General features: G+C 24.6%; 1 protein-coding gene across 1 annotated transcript; it reads right to left on the reverse strand.

Moving 5' to 3' along the window:
- Positions 1 to 1,246: 1,246 nt before the first annotated feature.
- LOC113372135 (clavesin-1-like) lies at positions 1,247 to 12,427 on the reverse strand. The gene is made up of 6 exons (XM_026612456.1): positions 12,386 to 12,427; positions 10,342 to 10,578; positions 4,917 to 5,073; positions 1,742 to 1,884; positions 1,507 to 1,668; positions 1,247 to 1,429 (listed from the first exon to the last, which is right to left on the reverse strand). Exons 2-6 carry the CDS (start codon positions 10,576 to 10,578, stop codon positions 1,247 to 1,249), a joined length of 882 nt encoding a protein of 293 aa, XP_026468241.1. The 5' UTR covers positions 12,386 to 12,427.
- Between the last annotated feature and the right edge of the window lie 2,054 nt (positions 12,428 to 14,481).

A 14,481-nucleotide genomic window follows, 5' to 3' on the forward strand; every position in this document is an offset into this window, starting at 1 on the left:
TTTTATTTTGAAATTAAAATTCTAGGAATAAAATCTTGAAAACATAAAAAAATGTTCCCAAACAATTGCAATTAAATTCCAACAAATTGACGTTAAATTGACGTTACCTAGACACTATGACATCTATATTTCGTTTCTGTTACGTAACAAAAATATATATATATATATATATATATATATATATACAGTTTTGTATTTCCCAATTAAAAGTCTAGGAGAAAAATTAATAAAAACATTAGAAATGTGTTCTTAAATGTTTGTAATATAAATTGACGATACCTAAATATTTACCATCAATAGTTACGTGTATGTTTCATATCTGTTACGTAAGAAAAATTATTATATACGTTACCTGGAGATTTAACACTGTAACGTCTTTAATTCGTATATGTTACGTAACAGAAATTATTTTATAAATACACAGTTATGTTTTTTCATTTTCAAAAATAAAGTCCACAAGAAAAATTGTTAAGATACATCAAAATTTCTTGAAATTTAATATAATTCCTTGAAATTTTTAATATAATTCTAAAATTTACGAGAAATTGACGTTTCCTAAATATTCTCATTTGTGTCGTGTATATTTCATATCTGTTACGTAACAATGAATACATAAGACATACACAGTTATGTACTTTCATTTTTAAATTGAAATTCAAGGAGTAAAACGGTTTAAAAAACATCAAAAAACAATCCTGAAAATTCTTAAACTAATTATGTTTTATACATATTACGTAACTATTTTTTTCGAAATATATAATCTCAAAAAATTTTAAAAAAAATATTAAAAAACGTCAAAATGATATGTCTACAAAATTTATAAATAATTGTAATGTATTATATGAGAGCAAGAAATGTTCTATACAATGTGTAATATGTGTCCTGTTTTATATATATTATGTAACACCTATATAAAGTTTTGTAACACGATGTTCGTCTTAAAAGTGCTCCTAAACTACTGAACCGATTTCAAATTTTATTGATTCACTTTGTAAATTTATACCCAACTTAGGTTATAGGCTATATTAAAAATCCCAGTGCGTAGAAAAAATATTAAAATCTTGGAAATCTGAATGAATTTTGACAGATATTTTTGATATATATATATATACGTGTATATATATATATATATATATATTCATGTTTAGTGTTATTAAAAATCGGTTCAGTAGTTCAAGAGTTCATCCAAGACAAACATCTTGGCACCTACTTTATATCAAATATCTATTACCTATTTCTATTTGAATTACTTCTTACTGAATCCATAAGAATTCCACTTCCTGATATGGTCCTCGTACTTGGTGATCACAGGATACCAATCCTTACCGCCGTAATCTATGGACGGCAATTGGCCTTTGTAGTTTTGGGGCAAATGGGATGGTGAGATGTACTTGTGTAGTTCTTCCATTTTGCTGCCGTGGAAGAATAACTAAAAAATAAAGAACAAGTTACGTAACCATCTAGATTTTTACCAAAAACTGATCACCAAATTTTAATTCTACTTACCCTTTTCCTCAACTTTTCCTTCACGAATGGCTGGAACATTTTCCACACCATGTTGAAGATCAAAGGTTGTTTTACGAAGTGCACTTCCTTCATCCTAAGTGGCATTGCGTCCTGGATGAAACTTAATAGTCTCATGGAGAATGCAGGAGACATAGAGGTTACCTAAAAATAGACAGTAAAATTTGAATTCTGATGATTTTGACAATTTTTTTTCTGGTTTTGGTGATTCTTTTACCTGTTTCATGCCCAATCCTTCAAAGTCCATAATGCAGACTACTCCTCTAATTTGGGTTTCTGGTTCCAACATTGCTGCTTCGTGAATCAGATAGAACATGCGAAACATTTGGTCAGATGATACTTTTTTGGGATCCCATTTAGCTAAATAAAAGAAATATTTTTTATTACTTACATGTTTCAACAATGATGGTAAATATTCTGGATTTTATTAAGGATGTTCCACAGCAAAATAGGAATAATCATTCATGGCGATTTACTAATTTTACTAAGAATTTTGGTTGTTAATTGTCTGGTTGTGGTCATCAACTTAATTGCTTTTGGATTTTAGACATGATGAGTATAATATGCAGATTTTTTATAGATGTGATACAAACAATTATTCAATAGCAGTATTTATTAGCATTTCTGCTTATTTCTTTATTTTTCTGAAAAAGTCTATGATCAACTGTCTGGTTGTACTGATCAACTTTATTATTTTTGGATTTTGAATGCAACTTTTTTACTAATCGAGACAGAATTTTTGGTCTCAACCAAAATAAAACCAAATATAATTTGCTACCAATCGACGTTTTTAAAATTTCTGTAATACCTTTCACACACATTTTACATGAGTTTGAAATCACCAGTTTTGACCAAGATAAAATTGATGATAAAGTTTTGGTATATTCTTAAATTGTTCAACATTATAAAATTGAACTTATTATTATAAATAGTATTTGGAAAATTTCTAAATGATTTTCAGTAACTTCTTTGTACTACTGATAAAGCTGTTCACCACATTTTATTATTATCTTATATTATTATATTATTAAATGATTTTCAGTAACTTCTTTGTACTACTGATGAAACCAGCTGCCCACCACATTTTTTGGATTTTGAATGCAACTTTTTTAATAATCGAGACAGAATTTTTGGTCTCCACACAAATAAATCTAAATAAAATTTATTATCGAACGACGTTTTTGAAATTTATGTGAGACTTTTGACACACATTTTATATGATTTTAAAACTACCAGTTCTGACCAGGATAAAAATGATATTTAATAATATTAAGTGTGGTGTTTGTTAATTCTAAAATTAACCAACACAAATTTTCTGTTATTTCTGATTACTTCTTTATTTTGCTAGAAATTTTTGTTATGTTAACAGTCTGTTGTGCTGATCAACTCCTCTATTTTTGGATTTTGAATGCAACTTTTTCACTAATCGAGACAGAATTTTTGGTCACGCCATGAATAAATATAAATAAAATTTGCTATCAAACGATATTTTAAAAATTTTTGTAAGATTTTCCGCACATAATTTACAAAGGTTCAAAACCACCAGGCAAAAATTTGATAATATTAGGTGTAAGTGTAAAGAGTGTGATTAATTTGTAAATATTGTAAAATAGAAATTATACAAAACATAATTCAATAACAATATTCAATAGCATTTCTGGTTATTCCTTTACTTTTCTAAAAAAAATTGTGGTCAACAGTTTGTTTATGCATTAACTCCTTTATTTTTGGATTTTAGATGCAAATTTTTTAATAATCGAGACAGAATTCTTGGCTTCAACACAAATAAATCCTAATGAAATTTACTATCAAACAACATTTTTAGAATTTTTGTAAGATCTTTCAGACATATTTCACAAGGGTTTCAAATCATCAGTTTTGATCATCTAGTAAATGTAGAAATTATTGCATTAAAACTGATGTTGAATCTCAAATTCTCAAATTAACCAACACAATTTTCCTGCTTTTTCTGATTACTTCTTTATTTTGCTAGAAATTTTTGTTGTCAACTGTCTGGTTATGCTGATTAACTCTTTTATTTTTGGATTTTGAATGCAACTTTTTTAATAATCGAGATAGAATTTTTGGTCTTACCACAAATAAATCTAAATAAATTTTGCTATCAACCAACGTTTTTAAAATTTTTGTAAGACTTTCCATATAAATCTTACAAGGGCTCAAAAGCACCAGTTTTGACCAGGATAAAATGTTATTTGATGATATTAGGTGTGGTATTGGTTAATTTTTAAATTTTAAATTCGATGAACTTCATTGTTTTTGGATTTTAAATGCAGCTTTTGGATTTTAATTGCAGCTTAAATCGAGACAGAATTTTTGGTCTCAACACAAATAATTTCAAATAAAATTCACTATTAAACGACGTTTTTAAAATTTTTGTAAGACCTTTCATACAGATTTTACCAGAGTTTGAAATCACCAGTTTTAACCATGATGAAAATGGTGATATTAAGAGTGATTTTGCTAAATTCTTCAATTTATGTTTTTTTTAACTATAAAATTCAAGTTGTCTTCGTAAATTGTACTTGGAAAATTTTGAAATGATTATTCTTCTATTTTTAGTTATTTTCTTGTACTACTAGTAAAACCAGTTGTCTACAAGATTTTTTCGATTTTGAATGCAACTTTTTTAATAATCGAGACAGAATTTTTGGTCTCTACAAATAAATCTAAATAAAATTTGCTATCAAATGACATTTTTGAAATTTTTGTAGGATCAACCACCAAGATATTGCACAGGTTTAAAACTATCAAATGTGATCAACTCAAAATCAAAAATTTAACTTTAGACGTTATTATAAACAATTCGTAATTTGGACAATATTATAAAATTCAAATTGACAGTGTAAATCTTATTTGGATTATTTTTGAACAATTAATTTTTCATTTTCAGTTACTTTTTGATAATACTAGTTGTTCACCTATTTTTTTGGATTTTGAATGCAACTTTTTTTCTGATCCACTTAGAAATTTTTGGTCTTCGCATTATTTTATCTAGACAATACTTGCTACATAATTATGCATTTGAAATTGTTGTCAAAAACACTATAAAAACTTTGCAAACATTTCCGCACCATCTGGGTAAAAATGAGCTTCGTTATTTGGATTTCAAATGCGACTTTTTGTGATAGATATATTAATACCATGCCTTAGCATTAATTTATCTAGACCCAACTTGCTACAAATTGGTATACTTAAAATCCTTCTAAGATGCTTCGAAAAAAATCTACAAGCACTACCATACATCAGCTTCACCAAATCCCCTATGAGTGTAACTTTTTATCTATTGGAGATACAACTTTTTGGCCTTCGACAACTATATTGTAGGCAAAATTATCTACAAAATGGCGTTTTCAAAAATTTTTATAACTTACCTCCTGCATTTACAATAAGCACTCTTCTGCCAAGTTGATCCCTATTGGTCAAAACGTTGACAACATCGTTGTCACAAAAGGCAACTCTTTCGTCTTCTGGCATCAAATTGTCCAAAATTGAGTTGTAGTCCTTTCGGAATTGGGCAATACGACGCATCTGGAAAAAGAAAAAAAATAATAAAAAATTTGAAAAAAAAACAAATTGGTGCAAAAAAAAATTATTAAAATACGTGCAATTTTGTGCACTTTGTACTTTATTTCAAAAAGTATGAATGTTATCGATATGAGAATTATATCCATACACATTTATATGCATATGTATATACATATACATATATATATACATATATATATATATATATATATATATATATATATATATATATATATATTAATAGTTATTTTTATATCGATTTATGCTGCAAAAACAGTAGTTCTCATTGTTGTTGCAAAACTGCATCATTTTGCAACTTTTTTCAAACAAAAACATGCATAATTCACGCTCGTTCACATAAATGGTTCCGTATTAATATAAAAACTTTGAAATTATTAATACTTATCTTTGTTTTATGATTTCAAAAACGATAAATGTGGCTGGGAAACGCACGTTGCGTAATTTCTACTCGTACACGTGCACTTGATTAACTAATTTTTTTAATGTAAAAATTAATTATTGGAAATTGTGATGTATGGAAAAGTTTTTGAAAATTTTATGCTTTATATATTTGTGAAAGGTTTTATTAAGAAAAGTTTCTTAGTTTTAGAGATATTTAATTAATTGTGCAAAAAGGTCCTGTGCGTCAAACTTATAAGGAATAGTTTTCTTGAACAAAAATTAGCTTGAATAACTAATTTTTTTAATATAAAATTTAATTGTTGGGAATTGTGGTGCATGCAAACGTTTTAGATTTTTTTATGCCTTCTTGTGGAAGGTTGTGTAAAGAAAAGTTTTATAGTTTTGGAAATATTCAATTAATTGTACAAAAAAATGTCCCGGGCGTTAAACTTAAAAGGCATTGGTCTCTGAAACAAAATCTTGCTTGAATAACTAAATTTTTTAATACAAGAATTAATTATTCGGAATTTTAGTATATGGAAAAGTTTGAGATTGTTTTATGCTTAAAACACTTGTGAAAAGTTTTATAAAGGAAAGTTTCATAGTTTTGGAGATATTTAATTAATTGTGCAAAAAGGTCCTGTGCGCCAAACTTATAAGGAATAGTTTTCTTGAACAAAAATTAGTTTGAATAACTAATTTTTTTAATATAAAATTTAATTGTTGGGAATTGTGGTGTATGCAAACGTTTTAGATTTTTTTATGCTTAAAACACTTGTGAAAAGTTTTATGAAGAAAAGTTTTATAGTTTTGGAAATATTCAATTAATTGTACAAAAAAATGTCCCGGGCGTTAAACTTAAAAGGCATTGGTCTCTGAAACAAAATCTTGCTTGAATAACTAAATTTTTTAATACAAGAATTAATTATTCGGAATTTTAGTATATGGAAAAGTTTGAGATTGTTTTATGCTTAAAACACTTGTGAAAAGTTTTATAAAGGAAAGTTTCATAGTTTTGGAGATATTTAATTAATTGTGCAAAAAGGTCCTGTGCGCCAAACTTATAAGGAATAGTTTTCTTGAACAAAAATTAGTTTGAATAACTAATTTTTTTAATATAAAATTAATTGTTGGGAATTGTGGTGTATGCAAACGTTTTAGATTTTTTTATGCTTAAAACACTTGTGAAAAGTTTTATGAAGAAAAGTTTTATAGTTTTGGAAATATTCAATTAATTGTACAAAAAAATGTCCCGGGCGTTAAACTTAAAAGGCATTGGTCTCTGAAACAAAATCTTGCTTGAATAACTAAATTTTTTAATACAAGAATTAATTATTCGGAATTTTAGTATATGGAAAAGTTTGAGATTGTTTTATGCTTAAAACACTTGTGAAAAGTTTTATAAAGGAAAGTTTCATAGTTTTGGAGATATTTAATTAATTGTGCAAAAAGGTCCTGTGCGCCAAACTTATAAGGAATAGTTTTCTTGAACAAAAATTAGTTTGAATAACTAATTTTTTTAATATAAAATTTAATTGTTGGGAATTGTGGTGTATGCAAACGTTTTAGATTTTTTTATGCTTAAAACACTTGTGAAAAGTTTTATGAAGAAAAGTTTTATAGTTTTGGAAATATTCAATTAATTGTACAAAAAAATTTCCCGGGCGTTAAACTTAAAAGGCATTGGTCTCTGAAACAAAATCTTTCTTGAATAACTAAATTTTTTAATAAAATACAAGAATTAATTATTCGGAATTTTAGTATATGGAAAAGTTTGAGATTGTTTTATGCTTAAAACACTTGTGAAAAGTTTTATAAAGGAAAGTTTCATAGTTTTGGAGATATTTAATTAATTGTACAAAAAATGTCCCGTGCGTCAAACTTAGAATATAAGACATAGACATAAGACATAGTTTTTTTTAACTAAATTTTGCGTAAAGAATGATGCAAGGGTTTAAATTATTTTTAAACAAAATTTGCAAAAATACTTAATAACATTGTTTGGCAAGTTTGTATAGAATTTTTTGTTCTATATATTTGTCTAATACATCAAACAATTTAGTCCAATATTTTTCAAGATTTTTGACGGAACGTAAAAAAAGTGTGCCATCAGACAGATAAAATTCTTACAATTTTCTCTCCACAAAGACGTCAAATATTTCCATATAAATATATATATACATATATACATATATATATATATATATATATATATATCTCATTTTATCAATATTCTATTGATGTGGTTCTAAGGTCATTTCGTAATCTCGAGAAATAGATAAAAACTGACAGAAATTTCTACAAGTCGCATCATCCACTTCAAAAAAACAATGTATAGAATAAATTTCAATTATGAGATATAATGCACGTGTAATGCACAAGTAAATACTTTTTTATGTAATTAGCTAATTGCAATAATAATGCAATATTGTAATAACAATATTATTTTACATAAATCAATAGGTCAATCTCGGACAAACTTAGTCTATGGATACTAGTCGTTTAATGGATTTCAAAATAAAATTTTGTTAAACCAAAGTATAAATACACATTTATGTTGTATGAAAAAAAATTAGATAATTTTGTATTCTACATTTTCTTCTAACACTATATATAATATAAATAAAAGTAGTAGTTTTTGAAAAAGCGTCGAAAATGTTCCAAAATATCCAAACGTTATTGTATATACACAATTTTATAAATTGTTGAGTTTTGAAATTACTTTTTGTTAAAACAAATTACAAATACTCATTTATGTTGCATGGAAATTTTTTAGATAATTCTATATTTTTTTTAACATTCTATATATATCCAAATTACAGATTTTAAAATATCGTCAAAAATGTCGAAAAATATCCTGACTTTATTGTTTGTATGCAATTTTATGAATTGTTGAGCTTTGAAATAACTTTTTGTTAAAACAAATTACAAATACTCATTTATGTTGTATGGAAAAATTTTAGATAATTCTATATTTTTCTTTAACATTCTATATATATCCAAATTACAGATTTTAAAATATCGTCAAAAATGTCGAAAAATGTCCTGACTTTATTGTTTGTCTACAATTTTATGAATTGTTGAGCTTTGAAATAACTTTTTTTGAAATAATAAAATTACAAATATGCAATGATGTCGTATGAAAAGAATTTAGATAATTTTATGACCTATATTTTGTTCTAACATTGTATATAAATCTAATCGATGGTTTTCGAAAAATCGTCCACAAAAAAACGCATATGCAAAAATTCCTATATATACAACATAAACGAAAGTTTTAAGTACAAGTTTTTTAATTGTTGATCTTCAAAACATTTTTTTGTTAAACAAACTTTAATATACACGTTTATAATGTATAAAAAAATCTAGGTATTTTTATAATCTGCATATTATTTTAACATTCTGGATGAATCTTATCAATGATTTTCAAAATATCGATCACATAGTCCAAAAATATATAGACGCAAGTTTTAAGTAGAAGTTTTTCAATTGTCGAACTTCAAAATAATTTTTTGTTAAACAAACTTCAATATACACGTTAATGTTGTATGAAAAAAATTAAGATAATTTTATAATCAACATTTTGTTCTAACATTCTATATTAATTTAAATGATAGTTTTCAAAATATAGTCAAACGTATTTTTTGTAGTAGCAAATTTTTTAGTTGCTGAACTTCAAAAAATTTTTTTGTTAAACAAACTTTAATATACACGTTTATAATATATGGAAAAATTAATTATAATCTAATAATTATAATATGATAATTTCATAATCTATATTTTATTCTAACATACTATCAGAACTATAGTTTCCAAAATATAATCTAGAATATACAAAAATGTCCAAGCGTAACTGTACTAATTTCAGAACTCATAAATAAGTCAAATTTCAAGTCAAAAATCATATATATTAAAAAATTTATTATTCTCTACGTTTCGGCACTGTATACGTGTCATCGCCCAGCATTTCTAAGAACATACATTCCGGTAAATGTAATAAAATCAATAATTATTCATACGATTTTATTCCGTTATGCAAAAAAACGCAAAGAAGTTGATGAACTTGAAGCAAAAAATTCAAAGCCAACATGCGTCAATATCGGCGTAATAGGTTTTTAATTGTAATTTAATAGATAGTTTATGCAATTGATACTCCAATTTGCATAAACACTTCCTTTGAAATAAGAAATAATAAGAAATTTATATGATTTTGTCACAAATCTTAAAACAAGACATATGAGTGCTTTTGGTGAGAAGCGATTTTTGCAATAACATCTCTTGTACATAAAATTTGAAAATGTTTTTGATCCTAATTGCATCACTGCATAGCAAAGTATCATTTACAATTTAAATCCAAAATTTGCGACCTCTGGTTTAGTCGCAATTGACATCAACGCACCTCCAAATACGCAATTTTGGATTTTGCGCACCACATCCACAATTTTCCACCAATTTGCACCAAACTCAAGCAAAATGTAGCAACGACATTGCCCTACCACACCATTACAAACCTAACCTCCAAATGCAACCACAAATAAGTCCTTTTTTCAACTTACCAGTTGGTAAGAAGCGATTTTTGCAATAACATCTCTTGCACATAAAATTAAAAAGTGGTTTTGACCCTAATTGCATCACTACATAGCAAAGTATCATTTACAATTTAAACCCAAAATTTGTGACCTCTGGTTTAGTCGTAATTGACATCAACGCACCTCCAAATACCCAATTTTGGATTTTGCGCACCACATCCACAAATTCCCACCAACTGCCCCCAAATTTGACCAAAATGTAGCAACGACATTGCCCTACCACACCACCCCAAAACTAACCTCCAAATGCAACCACAAATAAGTCCTTTACCCCACTTACCAGTTCCAGGGCGCTCTTGGCATAAAATTTGCAAGGTCTCAAGAAAATGACAAGAAATTCATCATCGTCTCTGTAGCACAAATCTTTAGCTTCTGATAAAAGTTGTCTTAGTTCTACAATTGCAGCTTGACGGACTTCAGGGGTTTCCCTTAATTCCCTGACGGCTATTTCCATGGTTTCGGCACCAGGGGCGCTGGTGTTGATGGCGAAGCCTTCATTTACTGGCTGGTGATACATCTAAAAAAAATAGATAGTTGAAGTGGTAAGAAATTTTTTTTAATTTTTTTATAAGTAATGATGATAAATTTTGGTAAGTAAATGATAATTTATTTATCAAGTTAGTTCTTTTGTACGAGTATGTATTTGAGGTGCAATTTTTGGTTTTGGGTTGTTAACATTGTTTTGAAGAAAGATAGAATTTTTTGGTTTTGGCAAAATGAATTTAGATAAAATTGGGAACAAATTTGTACAATTTTTATTTTATAGAATAAGTCTTAATATTTTATTTTAATGTTTGAACTTGATACTATATTTGAATGTATGAGTAAGTGGTTTTGTTAAGTGTGTTTTATTATTAAAAAAAATCGTAAAATAAAAAATTAAGAATGATTTTTTAAAATCTGCAAATGCACTTGCACTTTTTTTAAAAAAATTGACAAGTTATTAATTTATTTATCAAATTTCTTAATTAATTTTAACGCCAAAGATAATTTTAATCAATTAATATAATGTCACCTTTATATCAGGTTATAATTGAACCTTGAAATGGTTAAATTGAAATTTTTTTAAAAAATATTATTTAGTGTTAAATTTTTGTTAAATTGTAGTTTTTTCAAAAATCAGAAAAGTTTTACAGGATTTATAAAATATTTTTGCATTATTTATTATTATTTTTATAAATTAAATTTTTTTATTGAAAAAATATTAGTTTATATTATTTTATAGAACTCTATAGATAATTTTATGTATTTAATTTTAAATAATAAGTATATTCAATTAATAAGAATAGAAAATAATATCTTCCAAGTAAACCTACAATACAATAAAATTAACTTGGTTCATAATAAAGTATCAAATAATTCAATTTATTAATTTCAAATATTAAAATAAAATACTACTTAATACACAAAATTTTAGTTACATATTTCAGCACAGAATTTTATCTAAATTATTGGAAGTTAATTTATAAAATTCTTAAAAATGCTAAAAAATATTAAAAATATAAAACCCAAAAAATGGATCTGATGCACTCCTGAGAAAAAATACTATTTAATCAGTAGCAATATTAAATTGAAATATTAAAATAAATTACTAAAACTTAATTCACGAAATTTTTAGTTACATATTTCAGTACGACAGTTTATCTAAATTATTCATAATTAATTTATAAAATTCTTAAAAATGCTAAAAAATTAATAAAAATATAAAACTCAAAAAATGGACCTAATGCCCTCTTGAGAAAAAATACTATTTTAATCATTTGCAGTGGTAAATTCAATTAATATAATAAAATACTAAAACCAATCTTACAAAATTTTAGTTGCACTTTTCAGCACAAAATTTTATTTTAACTATGTATGATAATCCTGAAAAATTCTGACAAATTCCAAAAATTTGTTAAAAATAAAAAATCAAAAAAATGGACTAGGCACACTTGCAAGAAAATTTATTAACTTAGTCCATTGCAATGGTAAAAAAATACTAAAAGTTACTTTATATACTATTTAATCACTCCTATAACTAAAATTTTTACTCAAATTTGTTATGTCTAAACTAAATTTTTTTGAAAAATTTAAAAAAAAAATGAAAAAAAATGATAAAAATTCAACACCAAAAAATGCACCAAAGCAACTTTATTCAAAGCATTGTTAAGTTCAAAAATTAAAATAAAATATTAAAACTCATAGTAAAATAATTTAAATTGCACCGTTGTTTAGAAAAATTTACCTAAATTTCTGACTTATTAACTAAACTTCTTAATTTTCACCCAAAAAAATTACAAAACCCAAAAAATGTGTCGTTTACAATTATTCACTGTACTCACCTTTAATTAAAACTGCGTCCACACAAAATCACAAACACTAATAATAACTTAAACTAAATTAAGTTAAAATAAATTATTTAAACTAAAATTAGTATAGATGTTGTTTGTTCGAACGATCTATACTAAATAATGTCATAGGACAGAAAACTGCTTATTATATTTATACGTTAAAATGTTTTGAGATATGATCATGTACATCATACATAGATAATAATATATCTATATATATAAGTATATATATATATATATATATATATATATATATATATATAAATGTGTGTAAATGTATATATGGATTTATTAAGTTAAGAGTTCAAAATAAATGTATACAATTTTGGTACAATTTCGATTTTTAATAAATTTTTATATAGAATAAGTCCACTTAAAAATTTTGAATGTAGACAGTAATAAAACTGTGGGCAGTTTTTAGTTGCAAAATTATTTGTTTAATATTTTTATGTAAAAAAATAAATAAAACTACTTATACTTCATTCATAAATAATTATTAAAATCGAGTCTTTTAAATCATTTTTTTGGTAAATAAATTGTTTATATTAAGGGTAGTATTTATCCAAATTTTTATACTGATAATAAAATTTTGAATATTTTTTCATTTTAAAAATAATTTATAAATATACATATAATATATATGTACAAAAAATACTGAATAAAAAATATTTGATAAAAATATTATTTTTTATCAAAAAATAAAGTTTGTTTCATATTTTACTATTTTAAAAAAGCGTTCAATAATAACATTCAAATTAGTTTCATTAATCAAAAAAATAATATTGTTAATCGAATCGTCTAAGGTATTTTTCTAGGTTATTTAGTCTTAGTTATTTTCTCTTATGTTATAAACATAATAAATTATTATATAAAATTTAATTTAAAAAAAATATTTTTACATGTTTTATTACATTTTTAAATTCAAAATACTGTTTTAAATATGTTCTTATATTTGTGAAGTAACACAATTTTAAAATAATAAAAAAATCTATCCTAATAGAAAAAAATGTTAAAGTTGCTAAACCAAAAAAATGTAGAGACTTGCCTCATATAATAGTATTAAATAAAAGGTGATTTTATTTAGGTTCAATTAATCTAAACTAATAAATACATACAATCAAAACAATAGTTTACTCCCAATTTAACTAAGTAAAAGTAAACAATTTTATACTAAAATAGTATAATGTTAATTGTATGATTTATTTTAAAATTGTTTGAAAAATATAGTTTTATTACAAATTATATGTTATTTATTTTATATAAACTTTTCGTCTATAATTTTTATATAAAATTTCCATCTCTTTTTTCAAAAATATTGAAATTGCTAAACCAAACCAAGGAGCTTTTCATTTAGTTCATTTTTGTAAAGTTCTATCAAGTAATATAATTTATGAATACTAAAAAATTATATATACATATATATATATATATATATATATATATATATATATATTTATATAAATATATATATATATATATTAATAATTAATATTTTTGATCAACATAAGTTAAAAAAAACCATATTGAACTGTTGATTGTACCAAAGATTCAAAATTCAATTCGGTGGATTTTCAGAGAAGCCACTGCAAATCGTAGCCGGGTATGCTAGTATATATATATATATATATATATAAAAATTAATTATAAACTTATAATAGTAAATACTATTTATTAAATATATTAAATCATGGGCAATTAGTAAATTGTTTATTTATAAGAAATAGTATACTAATGACATACATATTTACAATTTCTAAGTTAGATTGAATTTCAAATCAAAACTATGTTATATGAGGTCATTATAATTTTTTCTCATATATCAATATATATATATATATATATATATATATATATACAAACATATTTATTAAATATAATTTGTTATCTTTGAAAAGCAAGCCATAGTTCAAACGCGATCACAATTTTTAATCTCATTATTATATCACTGATGGACAATATAAAACTTCTTAAAGATTATAAATTTCATATTGATAAATACAAGAGAGATTACTTTAATAATTAAATATTTTAAAAATTGGTTATGGTGAAGCACTGAATTTTTTTTATTTTGAAAGGTCAAAATTTTA

This window comes from Ctenocephalides felis, unplaced genomic scaffold, assembly GCF_003426905.1.
Source record: "Ctenocephalides felis isolate EL2017-DRISC unplaced genomic scaffold, ASM342690v1 CF-g0.4_SCAFFOLD_01604, whole genome shotgun sequence".
Lineage (NCBI taxonomy): Eukaryota > Metazoa > Arthropoda > Insecta > Siphonaptera > Pulicidae > Ctenocephalides > Ctenocephalides felis.